This window comes from Salvelinus alpinus, unplaced genomic scaffold (assembly GCF_045679555.1).
Source record: "Salvelinus alpinus unplaced genomic scaffold, SLU_Salpinus.1 scaffold_226, whole genome shotgun sequence".
Taxonomy (NCBI): Eukaryota; Metazoa; Chordata; class Actinopteri; order Salmoniformes; family Salmonidae; genus Salvelinus; species Salvelinus alpinus.
The window spans coordinates 1-21,142 of NW_027256167.1; the positions used below are offsets into that span (position 1 = coordinate 1).

Below are 21,142 nucleotides of genomic sequence, written 5' to 3' on the forward strand. Positions count from 1 at the left end.
TACATACCCGGCTCACACACACTAAAACATCCCAAAACAGCAGTTATCTATGGATATGTCCTTATATCCACATCTGTCGGCTCTGTCTGTCGCTGTCTCTCTCTCTCTCTCTCTCTGAGTATTGTCTCTCTCTCTCTCTCTCTGAGTATTGTGTGTCTCTCTCTCTCTCTCTGAGTATTGTGTCTCTCTCTCTCTCTCTCTCTCTCTCTCTCTGAGTATTGTGTCTCTTTCTCTCTCTCTCTCTCTCTCTGAGTATTGTCTCTCTCTCTCTCTCTCTCTCTCTGAGTATTGTGTCTCTCTCTCTGAGTATTGTGTCTCTCTCTCTCTCTCTGAGTATTGTGTCTCTCTCTCTCTCTCTCTCTCTGAGTATTGTGTCTCTCTCTCTCTCTCTGAGTATTGTGTCTCTCTCAATTCAATTCAATTCAAGGGGCTTTATTGGCATGGGAAACATGTGTTAACATTGCCAAAGCAAGTGAGGTAGATATTATACAAAAGTGAAATAAACAATACAAATTAACAGTAAACATTACACATACAGAAGTTTCAAAACAATAAAGACATTACAAATGTTATATTATATATACACAGTGTTGTAACAATGTACAAATGGTTAAAGCACACAAGTTAAAATAAATAAGCATAAATATGGGTTGTATTTACAATGGTGTTTGTTCTTCACTGGTTGCCCTTTTCTTGTGGCAACAGGTCACAAATCTTGCTGCTGTGATGGCACACTGTGGAATTTCTCCCAGTAGATATGGGAGTTTATCAAAATTGGATTTGTTTTCAAATTCTTTGTGGATCTGTGTAATCTGAGGGAAATATGTCTCTCTAATATGGTCATACATTGGGCAGGAGGTTAGGAAGTGCAGCTCAGTTTCCACCTCATTTTGTGGGCAGTGTGCACATAGCCTGTCTTCTCTTGAGAGCCATGTCTGCCTACGGCGGCCTTTCTCAATAGCAAGGCTATGCTCACTGAGTCTCTCTCTCTCTCTCTGAGTATTGTGTCTCTCTCTCTCTCTCTCTCTCTGAGTATTGTGTCTGAGTATTGTGTGTCTCTCTCTCTCTCTCTGAGTATTGTGTGTCTCTCTCTCTCTCTCTCTCTCTGAGTATTGTGTCTCTCTCTCTCTCTGAATATTGTGTGTCTCTCTCTCTCTCTCTCTCTGAGTATTGTGTCTCTCTCTCTCTCTGAGTATTGTGTGTCTCTCTACAGGCTGTGATGGCTAGCGACTTTGCCCTACCGCGGTTCCGGAACCTTCAGAAGCTCCTGCTGGTTCATGGTCACTGGTGTTACTCCAGACTGGCCAACATGATACTCTACTTCTTCTACAAGAACGCTGTGAGTCTCACACACACACACACACACACACATACACACACACACACACACACACACACACACACACACACACACACACACACACACACACACACACACACACACACACACACACACACACACACCAACAGCTAAAAGTAATGGTTGGCCTTGCGATCGTCTGCTGGGGGTCAAACAGTGGGGATTCAACATGTAGAACTGGATATCATAAGGTGAATGCACCAATTTGTAAGTCGCTCTGGATAAGAGCGTCTGCTAAATGACTTAAATGTAAATGTAAATGTAGAACAGTCAGGAGATGAACAGAAAATGACTGCTGGTGTTTGGTGGTCAAAGAAATGTATCACAATTCCAGTGGGTCAGAAGTTTACATACACTCAGTTGACTGTGCCTTTAAACAGCTTGGAAAATTCCAGAAAAAGATGTCATGGCTTTAGAATCTTCTGATAGGCTAATTGACATCATTTGAGTCAATTGGAGGTGTACCTGTGGATGTATTTCAAGGCCTACCTTCAAACTCAGTGCCTCTTTGCTTGACATCATGGGAAAATCAAAAGAAATCAGCCAAGACCTCAGAAAATAAATTGTAGACCTCCACAAGTCTGGTTCATCCTTGGGAGCAATTTCCAAACGCATGAAGGTACCACGTACATCTGTACAAACAATAATACGCAAGTATAAACACCATGGGACCACGCAGCCGTCATACCGCTCAGGAAGGAGACGCATTCTATCTCCTAGAGATGAACGTACTTTGGTGCGTGTGGGCAGAACTGAAAAAGCGTGTGCGAGCAAGGAGGCCTACAAACATGACTCAGTTACACCAGTTCTGTCAGGAGGAATGGGCCAAAATTCACCCAACTTATTGTGGGAAGCTTGTGGAAGGCTACCCAAAACGTTTGACCCAAGTTAAACAATTTAAAGGCAATGCTACCAAATACTAATTGAGTGAATGTAAACTTCTGACCCACTGGGAATGTGATGAAAGAAATTAAAGCTGAAATAAATCATTCTCTCTACTATTATTCTGACATTTCACATTCTTAAAATAAAGTGGTGACCCTACCTCTCTCCCTCCCTACCTCTCTCCCTCTCTCTCTCTCCTTCCCTCTATTCCTCCCTACCTCTCTCCCTCCCTACCTCTCTCCCTCCCTACCTCTCTCCCTCTCTCCCTCTCTCCCTCCCTACCTCTCTCCCTCTCTCTCTCTCCTTCCCTCTATTCCTCTCCCTCCCTACCTCTCTCCCTCCCTACCTCTCTCCCTCCCTACCTCTCTCCCCTCTCTCTCTCTCCCTCCCTACCTCTCTCCCTCTCTCTCTCTCCTTCCCTCTATTCCTCTCCTTCTCTCCCCCTCTCCCTCCCTACCTCTCTCCCTCCCTACCTCTCTCCCTCCCTACCTCTCTCCCTCCCTACCTCTCTCCCTCCCTCTATTCCTCTCCTTCTCTCCCCCTCTCCTTCTCTCCCCCTCTCCCTCCCTACCTCTCTCCCTCCCTACCTCTCTCCCTCCCTACCTCTCTCCCTCCCTACCCCTCTCCCTCCCTACCCCTCTCCCTCCCTACCTCTCTCCCTCCCTACCTCTCTCCCTCCCTACCTCTCTCCCTCCCTACCTCTCTCCCTCCCTACCTCTCTCCCTCTCTCTCTCCTTCCCTCTATTCCTCTCCTTCTCTCCCCCTCTCCCTCCCTACCTCTCTCCCTCCCTACCTCTCTCCCACCCCTACCTCTCTCCCTCTCTCTCTCTCCTTCCCTCTATTCCTCTCCTTCTCTCCCCCTCTCCCTCCCTACCTCTCTCCCTCCCTACCTCTCTCCCTCCCTACCTCTCTCCCTCCCTACCCCTCTCCCTCCCTACCCCTCTCCCTCCCTACCCCTCTCCCTCCCTACCTCTCTCCCTCTCTCTCTCTCCCTCCCTACCTCTCTCCCTCCCTACCTCTCTCCCTCCCTACCTCTCTCCCTCCCTACCTCTCCCTCACTACCTCTCTCCCTCCCTACCTCTCTCCCTCCCTACCTCTCTCCCTCTATTCCTCTCCTTCTCTCCCCCTCTCCCTCCCTACCTCTCTCCCTCCCTACCTCTCTCCCTCCCTACCTCTCTCCCTCCCTACCTCTCTCCCTCCCTACCTCTCTCCCTCCCTACCTCTCTCCCTCCCTACCTCTCTCCCTCCCTACCTCTCTCCCTCTCTCTCTCTCCTTCTCTCCCTCTCTCCCTCCCTACCTCTCTCCCTCCCTACCTCTCTCCCTCTCTCTCTCTCCTTCCCTCTATTCCTCTCCTTCCCTCTATTCCTCTCCTTCTCTCCCCCTCTCCCTCCCTACCTCTCTCCCTCCCTCTCTCCCTCCCTACCTCTCTCCCTCTCTCTCTCTCCTTCCCTCTATTCCTCTCCTTCCCTCTATTCCTCTCCTTCTCTCCCCCTCTCCCTCCCTACCTCTCTCCCTCCCTCCCTACCTCTCTCCCTCCCTACCTCTCTCCCTCCCTACCTCTCTCCCTCCCTACCCCTCTCCCTCCCTACCTCTCTCCCTCCCTACCTCTCTCCCTCCCTACCTCTCTCCCTCCCTACCTCTCTCCCTCTCTCTCTCTCCTTCTCTACCTCTCTCCCTCCCTACCTCTCTCCCTCCCTCCCTCTCTCCCTCCCTACCTCTCTCCCTCTCTCTCTCTCCTTCCCTCTATTCCTCTCCTTCCCTCTATTCCTCTCCTTCTCTCCCCCTCTCCCTCCCTACCTCTCTCCCTCCCTACCTCTCTCCCTCCCTACCTCTCTCCTTCCCTCTCTCTCTCCATCTCCCTCTCTCCCTCCCTACCTCTCTCCCTCTCTCTCTCTCCTTCCCTCTATTCCTCTCCTTCCCTCTATTCCTCTCCTTCTCTCCCCCTCTCCCTCCCTACCTCTCTCCCTCCCTACCTCTCTCCCTCCCTACCTCTCTCCCTCCCTACCTCTCTCCCTCCCTCCCTCTCTCTCTCCCTCTCTCTCTCTCCTTCTCTCCCTCTCTCCCTCCCTACCTCTCTCCCTCCCTCCCTCTCTCCCTCCCTACCTCTCTCCCTCCCTCCCTCTCTCCCTCCCTACCTCCTCTCTACCTCTCTCCCTCTCTCTCTCTCCTTCCCTCTATTCCTCTCCTTCTCTCCCCCTCTCCCTCCCTACCTCTCTCCCTCCCTACCTCTCTCCCTCCCTACCTCTCTCCCTCTCTCTCTCTCCTTCTCTCCCTCTCTCCCTCCCTACCTCTCTCCCTCCCTCCCTCTCTCCCTCCCTACCTCTCTCCCTCTCTCTCTCTCCTTCCCTCTATTCCTCTCCCTCCCTACCTCTCTCCCTCCCTACCTCTCTCCCTCCCTACCTCTCTCCTTCCCTCTCTCTCTCCATCTCCCTCTCTGTCCTCCCCAGATGTTCGTAGCTCTGATCTTCTGGTATCAGTTCTACTGTGGTTTCTCCGGGTCAGCCATGATAGACCAGTGGTATCTGATCTTCTTCAACCTCATGTTCTCTGCCTTCCCTCAACTCATCACCGGAACCCTGGATAAAGATGTGTCCTCAGAGACCCTCCAAGAACTGCCTCAGCTGTACATGAACGGACAGAACTCAGAGGTGTTAATGATAGATGATATATGATATGGTGTTAATGATAGATGATATATGATATGGTGTTAATGATAGATGATATATGATATGGTGTTAATGATAGATGATATATGATATGGTGTTAGTGATAGATGATATATGATATGGTGTTAATGATAGATGATATATGATATGGTGTTAGTGATAGATGATATATGATATGGTGTTAATGATAGATTATATATGATATGGTGTTAATGATAGATGATATATGATATGGTGTTAATGATAGATGATATATGATATGGTGTTAATGATAGATGATATATGATATGGTGTTAATGATAGATGATATATGATATGGTGTTAATGATAGATGATATATGATATGGTGTTAATGATAGATGATATATGATATGGTGTTAATGATAGATGATATATGATATGGTGTTAATGATAGATGATATGGTGTTAATGATAGATGATATATGATATGGTGTTAATGATAGATGATATATGATATGGTGTTAATGATATATGATATATGATATGGTGTTAATGATAGATGATATATGATATGGTGTTAATGATAGATGATATATGATATGGTGTTAATGATATATGATATATGATATGGTGTTAATGATAGATGATATATGATATGGTGTTAATGATAGATGATATATGATATGGTGTTAATGATAGATGATATATGATATGGTGTTAATGATAGATGATATATGATATGGTGTTAATGATAGATGATATATGATATGGTGTTAATGATAGATGATATATGATATGGTGTTAATGATAGATGATATATGATATGGTGTTAATGATAGATGATATATGATATGGTGTTAATGATAGATGATATATGATATGGTGTTAATGATAGATGATATATGATATGGTGTTAATGATAGATGATATATGATATGGTGTTAATGATAGATGATATATGATATGGTGTTAATGATAGATGATATATGATATGGTGTTAATGACTAGTGATAGATGATATGGTGTTAATGATAGATGATATATGATATGGTGTTAATGATAGATGATATATGATATGGTGTTAATGATAGATGATATATGATATGGTGTTAATGATAGATGATATATGATATGGTGTTAATGATAGATGATATATGATATGGTGTTAATGACTAGTGATAGATGATATGGTGTTAATGACTAGTGATAGATGATATGGTGTTAATGATAGATGATATATGATATGGTGTTAATGATAGATGATATATGATATGGTGTTAATGACTAGTGATAGATGATATGGTGTTAATGACTAGTGATAGATGATATGGTGTTAATGACAGATGATATATGATATGGTGTTAATGATAGATGATATATGATATGGTGTTAATGACTAGTGATAGATGATATGGTGTTAATGATAGATGATATATGATATGGTGTTAATGACTAGTGATGGACGATATGGTGTTAATGACAGATGATATATGATATGGTGTTAATGACTAGTGATATATGATATGGTGTTAATGACTAGTGATATATGATATGGTGTTAATGATAGATGATATATGATATGGTGTTAATGATAGATGATATATGATATGGTGTTAATGACTAGTGACAGATGATATGGTGTTAATGATAGATGATATATGATATGGTGTTAATGACTAGTGATGGACGATATGGTGTTAATGACAGATGATATATGATATGGTGTTAATGACTAGTGATGGACGATATGGTGTTAATGACTAGTGATGGACGATATGGTGTTAATGACTAGTGATAGATGATATGGTGTTAATGACAGATGATATATGATATGGTGTTAATGACTAGTGATGGACGATATGGTGTTAATGACAGATGATATATGATATGGTGTTAATGACTAGTGATGGACGATATGGTGTTAATGACTAGTGATGGACGATATGGTGTTAATGACTAGTGATGGACGATATGGTGTTAATGACTAGTGATAGATGATATGGTGTTAATGACTAGTGATAGATGATATGGTGTTAATGACAGATGATATATGATATGGTGTTAATGACTAGTGATGGACGATATGGTGTTAATGACTAGTGATGGACGATATGGTGTTAATGACAGATGATATATGATATGGTGTTAATGACTAGTGATGGACGATATGGTGTTAATGACTAGTGATGGACGATATGGTGTTAATGACTAGTGATGGACGATATGGTGTTAATGACTAGTGATAGATGATATGGTGTTAATGACTAGTGATAGATGATATGGTGTTAATGACTAGTGATGGACGATATGGTGTTAATGACAGATGATATATGATATGGTGTTAATGACTAGTGATGGACGATATGGTGTTAATGACAGATGATATATGATATGGTGTTAATGACTAGTGATGGACGATATGGTGTTAATGACTAGTGATGGACGATATGGTGTTAATGACTAGTGATGGACGATATGGTGTTAATGACTAGTGAAAGATGATATGGTGTTAATGACTAGTGATAGATGATATGGTGTTAATGACAGATGATATATGATATGGTGTTAATGACTAGTGATGGACGATATGGTGTTAATGACTAGTGATGGACGATATGGTGTTAATGACTAGTGATGGACGATATGGTGTTAATGACTAGTGATAGATGATATGGTGTTAATGACTAGTGATGGACGATATGGTGTTAATGACTAGTGATAGATGATATGGTGTTAATGACTAGTGATGGACGATATGGTGTTAATGACTAGTGATGGACGATATGGTGTTAATGACTAGTGATGGACGATATGGTGTTAATGACTAGTGATAGATGATATGGTGTTAATGACTAGTGATAGATGATATGGTGTTAATGACAGATGATATATGATATGGTGTTAATGACTAGTGATGGACGATATGGTGTTAATGACTAGTGATGGACGATATGGTGTTAATGACTAGTGATGGACGATATGGTGTTAATGACTAGTGATAGATGATATGGTGTTAATGACTAGTGATGGACGATATGGTGTTAATGACTAGTGATAGATGATATGGTGTTAATGACTAGTGATGGACGATATGGTGTTAATGACTAGTGATGGACGATATGGTGTTAATGACTAGTGATAGATGATATGGTGTTAATGACTAGTGATAGATGATATGGTGTTAATGATAGATGATATATGATATGGTGTTAATGATAGATGATATGGTGTTAATGACTAGTGATAGATGATATGGTGTTAATGACTAGTGATAGATGATATGGTGTTAATGATAGATGATATGGTGTTAATGACTAGTGATAGATGATATGGTGTTAATGACTAGTGATAGATGATATGGTGTTAATGACTAGTGATAGATGATATGGTGTTAATGACTAGTGATAGATGATATGGTGTTAATGACTAGTGATAGACGATATGGTGTTAATGACTAGTGATAGATGATATGGTGTTAATGACAGATGATATGGTGTTAATGACTAGTGATAGATGATATGGTGTTAATGATAGATGATATGGTGTTAATGACTAGTGATATATGATATGGTGTTAATGACTAGTGATGGACGATATGGTGTTAATGACTAGTGATGGACGATATGGTGTTAATGACTAGTGATAGATGATATGGTGTTAATGACTAGTGATGGACGATATGGTGTTAATGACTAGTGATAGATGATATGGTGTTAATGACTAGTGATGGACGATATGGTGTTAATGACTAGTGATGGACGATATGGTGTTAATGACTAGTGATGGACGATATGGTGTTAATGACTAGTGATAGATGATATGGTGTTAATGACTAGTGATAGACGATATGGTGTTAATGACTAGTGACAGATGATATGGTGTTAATGACAGATGATATGGTGTTAATGACTAGTGATAGATGATATGGTGTTAATGATAGATGATATGGTGTTAATGATAGATGATATGGTGTTAATGATAGATGATATGGTGTTAATGACTAGTGACAGACGATATGGTGTTAATGACTAGTGACAGAGGATATGGTGTTAATGACTAGTGATAGATGATATGGTGTTAATGACTAGTGATAGATGATATGGTGTTAATGACTAGTGATAGATGATATGGTGTTAATGACCAGTGATAGAGGATATGGTGTTAATGACTAGTGATAGATGATATGGTGTTAATGACTAGTGATGGGCGATATGGTGTTAATGACTAGTGATGGACGATATGGTGTTAATGACTAGTGATGGACGATATGGTGTTAATGACTAGTGATGGACGATATGGTGTTAATGACTAGTGATGGACGATATGGTGTTAATGACTAGTGATGGACGATATGGTGTTAATGACTAGTGATGGACGATATGGTGTTAATGACTAGTGACAGAGGATATGGTGTTAATGACTAGTGACAGATGATATGGTGTTAATGACCAGTGATAGAGGATATGGTGTTAATGACTAGTGATAGATGATATGGTGTTAATGACTAGTGATAGATTAGAACTATGTGAGCTCTACATGAACGAGCAGAACTCAGAGGTGTTAATGACTAGTGATAGATGATATGGTGTTAATGACTAGTGATAGATTAGAACTATGTGAGCTCTACATGAACGAGCAGAACTCAGAGGTGTTAATGACTAGTGATAGATGATATGGTGTTAATGACTACTGATAGATTAGAACTACGTGAGCTCTACATGAACAAGCAGAACTCAGAGGTTCCGAACAGCCATGTTAATGTGTAAAGTAAATAATAGATCATAATAATAATTATCTAATAATAGATAATGTCAATATATTTGTTTATAACTAGTGATTAGATAACATGGGTATATAATTAAGATATTTTATGATATTGTTATTATCTTGTCTGGTATCTATTAACATATGTTAACTTATGGACGTGTTTATGAAAGTCTATGATAGAACTCATAGAGCTGACTGTGGTCCGTCAGGGACACCATTCCCAACTGGCTGTGGTCCAACAGGGACACCATACCCAGCTGGCTGTGGTCCAATAGGGACACCATACCCAGCTGGCTGTGGTCCAATAGGGACACCATTACCCAGCTGGCTGTGGTCCAACAAGGACACCATTACCCAGCTGGCTGTGGTCCAACAGGGACACCATTACCCAGCTGGCTGTGGTCCAACAGGGACACCATACCCAGCTGGCTGGGGTCCAACAGGGACACCATACCCAGCTGGCTGTGGTCCAACAGGGACACCATTACCCAGCTGGCTGGGGTCCAACAGGGACACCATTACCCAGCTGGCTGTGGTCCAACAGGGACACCATTACCCAGCTGGCTGGGGTCCAACAGGGACACCATTACCCAGCTGGCTGGGGTCCAACAGGGACACCATTACCCAGCTGGCTGGGGTCCAACAGGGACACCATTACCCAGCTGGCTGGGGTCCAACAGGGACACCATTACCCAGCTGGCTGGGGTCCAACAGGGACACCATTACCCAGCTGGCTGGGGTCCAACAGGGACACCATTACCCAGCTGGCTGTGGTCCAACAGGGACACCATACCCAGCTGGCTGGGGTCCAACAGGGACACCATACCCAGCTGGCTGGGGTCCAACAGGGACACCATTACCCAGCTGGCTGTGGTCCAACAGGGACACCATTACCCAGCTGGCTGTGGTCCAACAGGGACACCATTACCCAGCTGGCTGTGGTCCAACAGGGACACCATTACCCAGCTGGCTGTGGTCCAACAGGGACACCATTACCCAGCTGGCTGTGGTCCAACAGGGACACCATTACCCAGCTGGCTGTGGTCCAACAGGGACACCATTACCCAGCTGGCTGTGGTCCAACAGGGACACCATTACCCAGCTGGCTGGGGTCCAACAGGGACACCATTACCCAGCTGGCTGTGGTCCAACAGGGACACCATTACCCAGCTGGCTGTGGTCCAACAGGGACACCATTACCCAGCTGGCTGTGGTCCAACAGGGACACCATTACCCAGCTGGCTGTGGTCCAACAGGGACACCATTACCCAGCTGGCTGTGGTCCAACAGGGACACCATTACCCAGCTGGCTGTGGTCCAACAGGGACACCATTACCCAGCTGGCTGTGGTCCAGGTGGCTGCTGCTCTGAGGGTGTTGTTGCTGATGATGCTCATGTGTTTGTGTTTCAGGAATACAAGCCATATATGTTCTGGATGACCATGATAGATGCCTTCTACCAAAGCCTGGTCTGCTTCTTTATACCTTACTTTGTGAGTTAGGATTGGTTACTTTATATCTTACTGTGTGAGTTAGGATTGGTTACTTTATATCTTACTGTGTGAGTTAGGATTGGTTACTTTATATCTTACTGTGTGAGTTAGGATTGGTTTCTTTATACCTTACTGTGTGAGTTAGGATTGGTTACTTTATACCCTACTGTGTGAGTTATGATTGGTTACTTTATACCCTACTGTGTGAGTTAGGATTGGTTACTTTATATCTTACTGTGTGAGTTAGGATTGGTTTCTTTATACCCTACTTTGTGAGTTAGGATTGGTTTCTTTATATCTTACTGTGTGAGTTAGGATTGGTTACTTTATACCCTACTGTGTGAGTTATGATTGGTTACTGTATACCTTACTGTGAGTTAGGATTGGTTACTTTATACCCTACTGTGTGAGTTAGGATTGGTTTCTTTATACCCTACTGTGTGAGTTAGGATTGGTTTCTTTATACCCTACTGTGTGAGTTAGGATTGGTTACTGTATACCTTACTGTGAGTTAGGATTGGTTACTTTATACCCTACTGTGTGAGTTAGGATTGGTTTCTTTATACCCTACTGTGTGAGTTATGATTGGTTTCTTTATACCTTACTGTGTGATTTAGGATTGGTTACTTTATACCTTACTGTGTGAGTTAGGATTGGTTTCTTTATACCTTACTGTGTGAGTTAGGATTGGTTACTGTATACCCTACTGTGTGAGTTAGGATTGGTTACTTTATACCTTACTGTGTGAGTTAGGATTGGTTTCTTTATACCTTACTGTGTGAGTTAGGATTGGTTACTGTATACCCTACTGTGTGAGTTAGGATTGGTTACTGTATACCCTACTGTGTGAGTTATAATTGGTTTCTTTATACCTTACTGTGTGAGTTAGGATTGGTTACTTTATACCCTACTGTGTGAGTTAGGATTGGTTTCTTTATACCCTACTATGTGAGTTAGGATTGGTTACTTTATACCCTACTGTGTGAGTTAGGATTGGGTACTGTATACCTTACTGTGTGAGTTAGGATTGGTTACTGTATACCCTACTGTGTGAGTTAGGATTGGTTTCTTTATACCTTACTGTGTGAGTTAGGATTGGTTACTGTATACCTTACTGTGTGAGTTAGGATTGGTTTCTTTATACCCTACTGTGTGAGTTAGGATTGGTTACTGTATACCTTACTGTGTGAGTTAGGATTGGTTACTGTATACCTTACTGTGTGAGTTAGGATTGTTTACTTTATACCTTACTGTGTGAGTTAGGATTGGTTTCTTTATACCTTACTGTGTGAGTTAGGATTGGTTACTTTATACCTTACTGTGTGAGTTAGGATTGGTTTCTTTATACCCTACTGTGTGAGTTAGGATTGGTTTCTTTATACCTTACTGTGTGAGTTAGGATTGGTTACTGTATACCTTACTGTGTGACTTAGGATTGGTTACTGTATACCCTTACTGTGTGAGTTAGGATTGGTTTCTTTATACCCTACTGTGTGAGTTAGGATTGGTTTCTTTATACCTTACTGTGTGAGTTAGGATTGGTTTCTTTATACCTTACTGTGTGAGTTAGGATTGGTTACTTTATACCTTACTGTGTGAGTTAGGATTGGTTACTTTATACCTTACTGTGTGAGTTAGGATTGGTTACTTTATACCTTACTGTGAGTTAGGATTGGTTTCTTTATACCTTACTGTGTGAGTTAGGATTGGTTTCTTTATACCCTACTGTGTGAGTTAGGATTGGTTACTTTATACCTTACTGTGTGAGTTAGGATTGGTTACTTTATACCTTACTGTGTGAGTTAGGATTGGTTACTTTATACCTTACTGTGTGAGTTAGGATTGGTTTCTTTATACCTTACTGTGTGAGTTAGGATTGGTTTCTTTATACCTTACTGTGTGAGTTAGGATTGGTTTCTTTATACCCTACTGTGTGAGGATTGGTTTCTTTATACCTTACTGTGTGAGTTAGGATTGGTTACTTTATACCTTACTGTGTGAGTTAGGATTGGTTTCTTTATACCCTACTGTGTGAGTTAGGATTGGTTACTGTATACCTTACTGTGTGAGTTAGGATTGGTTACTGTATACCTTACTGTGTGAGTTAGGATTGGTTACTTTATACCTTACTGTGTGAGTTAGGATTGGTTTCTTTATACCTTACTGTGTGAGTTAGGATTGGTTACTTTATACCTTACTGTGTGAGTTAGGATTGGTTTCTTTATACCCTACTGTGTGAGTTAGGATTGGTTTCTTTATACCTTACTGTGTGAGTTAGGATTGGTTACTGTATACCTTACTGTGTGACTTAGGATTGGTTACTGTATACCCTTACTGTGTGAGTTAGGATTGGTTTCTTTATACCCTACTGTGTGAGTTAGGATTGGTTTCTTTATACCTTACTGTGTGAGTTAGGATTGGTTTCTTTATACCTTACTGTGTGAGTTAGGATTGGTTTCTTTATACCTTACTGTGTGAGTTAGGATTGGTTACTTTATACCTTACTGTGTGAGTTAGGATTGGTTACTTTATACCTTACTGTGTGAGTTAGGATTGGTTACTTTATACCTTACTGTGAGTTAGGATTGGTTTCTTTATACCTTACTGTGTGAGTTAGGATTGGTTTCTTTATACCCTACTGTGTGAGTTAGGATTGGTTACTTTATACCTTACTGTGTGAGTTAGGATTGGTTACTTTATACCTTACTGTGTGAGTTAGGATTGGTTACTTTATACCTTACTGTGTGAGTTAGGATTGGTTTCTTTATACCTTACTGTGTGAGTTAGGATTGGTTTCTTTATACCTTACTGTGTGAGTTAGGATTGGTTTCTTTATACCCTACTGTGTGAGGATTGGTTTCTTTATACCTTACTGTGTGAGTTAGGATTGGTTACTTTATACCTTACTGTGTGAGTTAGGATTGGTTACTTTATACCTTACTGTGTGAGTTAGGATTGGTTTCTTTATACCCTACTGTGTGAGGATTGGTTTCTTTATACCTTACTGTGTGAGTTAGGATTGGTTACTTTATACCTTACTGTGTGAGTTAGGATTGGTTTCTTTATACCTTACTGTGTGAGTTAGGATTGGTTACTTTATACCTTACTGTGTGAGTTAGGATTGGTTACTTTATACCTTACTGTGAGTTAGGATTGGTTTCTTTATACCTTACTGTGTGAGTTAGGATTGGTTTCTTTATACCCTACTGTGTGAGTTAGGATTGGTTACTTTATACCTTACTGTGTGAGTTAGGATTGGTTACTTTATACCTTACTGTGTGAGTTAGGATTGGTTACTTTATACCTTACTGTGTGAGTTAGGATTGGTTTCTTTATACCTTACTGTGTGAGTTAGGATTGGTTTCTTTATACCTTACTGTGTGAGTTAGGATTGGTTTCTTTATACCCTACTGTATGAGGATTGGTTTCTTTATACCTTACTGTGTGAGTTAGGATTGGTTACTTTATACCTTACTGTGTGAGTTAGGATTGGTTACTTTATACCTTACTGTGTGAGTTAGGATTGGTTTCTTTATACCCTACTGTGTGAGGATTGGTTTCTTTATACCTTACTGTGTGAGTTAGGATTGGTTACTTTATACCTTACTGTGTGAGTTAGGATTGGTTTCTTTATACCTTACTGTGAGTTAGGATTGGTTACTGTATACCCTACTGTGTGAGGATTGGTTTCTTTATACCTTACTGTGTGAGTTAGGATTGGTTACTTTATACCTTACTGTGTGAGTTAGGATTGGTTTCTTTATACCCTACTGTGTGAGTTAGGATTGGTTTCTTTATACCTTACTGTGTGAGTTAGGATTGGTTACTGTATACCTTACTGTGTGACTTAGGATTGGTTACTGTATACCCTTACTGTGTGAGTTAGGATTGGTTTCTTTATACCCTACTGTGTGAGTTAGGATTGGTTACTTTATACCTTACTGTGTGAGTTAGGATTGGTTACTTTATACCTTACTGTGTGAGTTAGGATTGGTTTCTTTATACCCTACTGTGTGAGTTAGGATTGGTTACTTTATACCTTACTGTGTGAGTTAGGATTGGTTACTTTATACCTTACTGTGTGAGTTAGGATTGGTTACTTTATACCTTACTGTGTGAGTTAGGATTGGTTTCTTTATACCTTACTGTGTGAGTTAGGATTGGTTTCTTTATACCTTACTGTGTGAGTTAGGATTGGTTTCTTTATACCCTACTGTGTGAGGATTGGTTTCTTTATACCTTACTGTGTGAGTTAGGATTGGTTACTTTATACCTTACTGTGTGAGTTAGGATTGGTTACTTTATACCTTACTGTGTGAGTTAGGATTGGTTTCTTTATACCCTACTGTGTGAGGATTGGTTTCTTTATACCTTACTGTGTGAGTTAGGATTGGTTACTTTATACCTTACTGTGTGAGTTAGGATTGGTTTCTTTATACCTTACTGTGAGTTAGGATTGGTTACTGTATACCCTACTGTGTGAGGATTGGTTTCTTTATACCTTACTGTGTGAGTTAGGATTGGTTTCTTTATACCCTACTGTGTGAGTTAGGATTGGTTTCTTTATACCTTACTGTGTGAGTTAGGATTGGTTACTTTATACCTTACTGTGTGAGTTAGGATTGGTTACTTTATACCTTACTGTGTGAGTTAGGATTGGTTTCTTTATACCTTACTGTGTGAGTTAGGATTGGTTACTTTATACCCTACTGTGTGAGTTAGGATTGGTTACTTTATACCTTACTGTGAGTTAGGATTGGTTTCTTTATACCTTACTGTGTGAGTTAGGATTGGTTTCTTTATACCCTACTGTGTGAGTTAGGATTGGTTACTTTATACCTTACTGTGTGAGTTAGGATTGGTTACTTTATACCTTACTGTGTGAGTTAGGATTGGTTACTTTATACCTTACTGTGTGAGTTAGGATTGGTTTCTTTATACCTTACTGTGTGAGTTAGGATTGGTTTCTTTATACCTTACTGTGTGAGTTAGGATTGGTTTCTTTATACCCTACTGTGTGAGGATTGGTTTCTTTATACCTTACTGTGTGAGTTAGGATTGGTTACTTTATACCTTACTGTGTGAGTTAGGATTGGTTACTTTATACCTTACTGTGTGAGTTAGGATTGGTTTCTTTATACCCTACTGTGTGAGGATTGGTTTCTTTATACCTTACTGTGTGAGTTAGGATTGGTTTCTTTATACCCTACTGTGTGAGGATTGGTTTCTTTATACCTTACTGTGTGAGTTAGGATTGGTTACTTTATACCTTACTGTGTGAGTTAGGATTGGTTTCTTTATACCTTACTGTGAGTTAGGATTGGTTACTGTATACCCTACTGTGTGAGGATTGGTTTCTTTATACCCTACTGTGTGAGTTAGGATTGGTTTCTTTATACCTTACTGTGTGAGTTAGGATTGGTTACTTTATACCTTACTGTGTGAGTTAGGATTGGTTTCTTTATACCCTACTGTGTGAGTTAGGATTGGTTACTGTATACCCTACTGTGTGAGTTAGGATTGGTTACTATATACCCTACTGTGTGAGTTAGGATTGGTTTCTTTATACCCTACTGTGTGAGTTAGGATTGGTTACTGTATACCTTACTGTGTGAGTTAGGATTGGTTTCTTTATACCCTACTGTGTGAGTTAGGATTGGTTACTGTATACCTTACTGTGTGAGTTAGGATTGGTTTCTTTATACCCTACTGTGTGAGTTAGGATTGGTTACTGTATACCTTACTGTGTGAGTTAGGATTGGTTTCTTTATACCTTACTGAGTGAGGATTGGTTACTTTATACCCTACTGTGTGAGTTAGGATTGGTTACTTTATACCTTACTGTGTGAGTTAGGATTGGTTTCTTTATACCTTACTGTGTGAGTTAGGATTGGTTTCTTTATACCCTACTGTGTGAGTTAGGATTGGTTTCTTTATACCTTACTGTGTGAGTTAGGATTGGTTTCTTTATACCCTACTGTGTGAGTTAGGATTGGTTTCTTTATACCTTACTGTGTGAGTTAGGATTGGTTACTGTATACCTTACTGTGTGAGTTAGGATTGGATTCTTTATACCCTACTGTGTGAGTTAGGATTGGTTACTGTATACCTTACTGTGTGAGTTAGGATTGGTTACTGTATACCTTACTGTGTGAGTTAGGATTGGTTTCTTTATACCTTACTGTGTGAGTTAGGATTGGTTATTGTATACCCTACTGTGTGAGTTAGGATTGGTTACTTTATACCCTACTGTGTGAGTTAGGATTGGTTACTTTATACCTTACTGTGTGAGTTAGGATTGGTTACTTTATACCCTACTGTGTGAGTTAGGATTGGTTTCTTTATACCCTACTATGTGAGTTAGGATTGGTTACTTTATACCCTACTGTGTGAGTTAGGATTGGGTACTGTATACCTTACTGTGTGAGTTAGGATTGGTTACTGTATACCTTACTGTGTGAGTTAGGATTGGTTTCTTTATACCTTACTGTGTGAGTTAGGATTGGTTACTGTATACCTTACTGTGTGAGTTAGGATTGGTTTCTTTATACCCTACTGTGTGAGTTAGGATTGGTTACTGTATACCTTACTGTGTGAGTTAGGATTGGTTACTGTATACCTTACTGTGTGAGTTAGGATTGGTTACTTTATACCTTACTGTGTGAGTTAGGATTGGTTTCTTTATACCTTACTGTGTGAGTTAGGATTGGTTACTTTATACCTTACTGTGTGAGTTAGGATTGGTTTCTTTATACCCTACTGTGTGAGTTAGGATTGGTTTCTTTATACCTTACTGTGTGAGTTAGGATTGGTTACTGTATACCTTACTGTGTGACTTAGGATTGGTTACTGTATACCCTTACTGTGTGAGTTAGGATTGGTTTCTTTATACCCTACTGTGTGAGTTAGGATTGGTTTCTTTATACCTTACTGTGTGAGTTAGGATTGGTTTCTTTATACCTTACTGTGTGAGTTAGGATTGGTTACTTTATACCTTACTGTGTGAGTTAGGATTGGTTACTTTATACCTTACTGTGTGAGTTAGGATTGGTTACTTTATACCTTACTGTGAGTTAGGATTGGTTTCTTTATACCTTACTGTGTGAGTTAGGATTGGTTTCTTTATACCCTACTGTGTGAGTTAGGATTGGTTACTTTATACCTTACTGTGTGAGTTAGGATTGGTTACTTTATACCTTACTGTGTGAGTTAGGATTGGTTACTTTATACCTTACTGTGTGAGTTAGGATTGGTTTCTTTATACCTTACTGTGTGAGTTAGGATTGGTTTCTTTATACCTTACTGTGTGAGTTAGGATTGGTTTCTTTATACCCTACTGTGTGAGGATTGGTTTCTTTATACCTTACTGTGTGAGTTAGGATTGGTTACTTTATACCTTACTGTGTGAGTTAGGATTGGTTTCTTTATACCCTACTGTGTGAGTTAGGATTGGTTACTGTATACCTTACTGTGTGAGTTAGGATTGGTTACTGTATACCTTACTGTGTGAGTTAGGATTGGTTACTGTATACCTTACTGTGTGAGTTAGGATTGGTTACTTTATACCTTACTGTGTGAGTTAGGATTGGTTTCTTTATACCTTACTGTGTGAGTTAGGATTGGTTACTTTATACCTTACTGTGTGAGTTAGGATTGGTTTCTTTATACCCTACTGTGTGAGTTAGGATTGGTTTCTTTATACCTTACTGTGTGAGTTAGGATTGGTTACTGTATACCTTACTGTGTGACTTAGGATTGGTTACTGTATACCTTACTGTGTGAGTTAGGATTGGTTTCTTTATACCTTACTGTGTGAGTTAGGATTGGTTATTGTATACCCTACTGTGTGAGTTAGGATTGGTTACTTTATACCCTACTGTGTGAGTTAGGATTGGTTACTTTATACCTTACTGTGTGAGTTAGGATTGGTTACTTTATACCCTACTGTGTGAGTTAGGATTGGTTTCTTTATACCCTACTATGTGAGTTAGGATTGGTTACTTTATACCCTACTGTGTGAGTTAGGATTGGGTACTGTATACCTTACTGTGTGAGTTAGGATTGGTTACTGTATACCTTACTGTGTGAGTTAGGATTGGTTTCTTTATACCTTACTGTGTGAGTTAGGATTGGTTACTGTATACCTTACTGTGTGAGTTAGGATTGGTTTCTTTATACCCTACTGTGTGAGTTAGGATTGGTTACTGTATACCTTACTGTGTGAGTTAGGATTGGTTACTGTATACCTTACTGTGTGAGTTAGGATTGGTTACTTTATACCTTACTGTGTGAGTTAGGATTGGTTTCTTTATACCTTACTGTGTGAGTTAGGATTGGTTACTTTATACCTTACTGTGTGAGTTAGGATTGGTTTCTTTATACCCTACTGTGTGAGTTAGGATTGGTTTCTTTATACCTTACTGTGTGAGTTAGGATTGGTTACTGTATACCTTACTGTGTGACTTAGGATTGGTTACTGTATACCCTTACTGTGTGAGTTAGGATTGGTTTCTTTATACCCTACTGTGTGAGTTAGGATTGGTTTCTTTATACCTTACTGTGTGAGTTAGGATTGGTTTCTTTATACCTTACTGTGTGAGTTAGGATTGGTTACTTTATACCTTACTGTGTGAGTTAGGATTGGTTACTTTATACCTTACTGTGTGAGTTAGGATTGGTTACTTTATACCTTACTGTGAGTTAGGATTGGTTTCTTTATACCTTACTGTGTGAGTTAGGATTGGTTTCTTTATACCCTACTGTGTGAGTTAGGATTGGTTACTTTATACCTTACTGTGTGAGTTAGGATTGGTTACTTTATACCTTACTGTGTGAGTTAGGATTGGTTACTTTATACCTTACTGTGTGAGTTAGGATTGGTTTCTTTATACCTTACTGTGTGAGTTAGGATCGGTTTCTTTATACCTTACTGTGTGAGTTAGGATTGGTTTCTTTATACCCTACTGTGTGAGTTAGGATTGGTTACTGTATACCTTACTGTGTGAGTTAGGATTGGTTTCTTTATACCCTACTGTGTGAGTTAGGATTGGTTACTGTATACCTTACTGTGTGAGTTAGGATTGGTTTCTTTATACCCTACTGTGTGAGTTAGGATTGGTTACTGTATACCTTACTGTGTGAGTTAGGATTGGTTTCTTTATACCTTACTGAGTGAGGATTGGTTACTTTATACCCTACTGTGTGAGTTAGGATTGGTTACTTTATACCTTACTGTGTGAGTTAGGATTGGTTTCTTTATACCTTACTGTGTGAGTTAGGATTGGTTTCTTTATACCCTACTGTGTGAGTTAGGATTGGTTTCTTTATACCTTACTGTGTGAGTTAGGATTGGTTTCTTTATACCCTACTGTGTGAGTTAGGATTGGTTTCTTTATACCTTACTGTGTGAGTTAGGATTGGTTACTGTATACCTTACTGTGTGAGTTAGGATTGGATTCTTTATACCCTACTGTGTGAGTTAGGATTGGTTACTGTATACCTTACTGTGTGAGTTAGGATTGGTTACTGTATACCTTACTGTGTGAGTTAGGATTGGTTTCTTTATACCTTACTGTGTGAGTTAGGATTGGTTATTGTATACCCTACTGTGTGAGTTAGGATTGGTTACTTTATACCCTACTGTGTGAGTTAGGATTGGTTACTTTATACCTTACTGTGTGAGTTAGGATTGGTTACTTTATACCCTACTGTGTGAGTTAGGATTGGTTTCTTTATACCCTACTATGTGAGTTAGGATTGGTTACTTTATACCCTACTGTGTGAGTTAGGATTGGGTACTGTATACCTTACTGTGTGAGTTAGGATTGGTTACTGTATACCTTACTGTGTGAGTTAGGATTGGTTTCTTTATACCTTACTGTGTGAGTTAGGATTGGTTACTGTATACCTTACTGTGTGAGTTAGGATTGGTTTCTTTATACCCTACTGTGTGAGTTAGGATTGGTTACTGTATACCTTACTGTGTGAGTTAGGATTGGTTACTGTATACC

At 40.2% G+C, this 21,142-nt stretch overlaps 1 protein-coding gene across 1 annotated transcript; it reads left to right on the forward strand.

Moving 5' to 3' along the window:
* Window positions 1-1,213: 1,213 nt before the first annotated feature.
* On the forward strand, window positions 1,214-11,199 carry LOC139567331 (phospholipid-transporting ATPase VD-like; the record flags this gene model as incomplete). The annotated part of the gene is given in 3 exon segments (XM_071388730.1): window positions 1,214-1,339; window positions 4,694-4,894; window positions 11,052-11,199. Coding segments are annotated over 3 exon segments (417 nt in total), but the record flags the coding sequence as incomplete, so codon positions are not given.
* Between the last annotated feature and the right edge of the window lie 9,943 nt (window positions 11,200-21,142).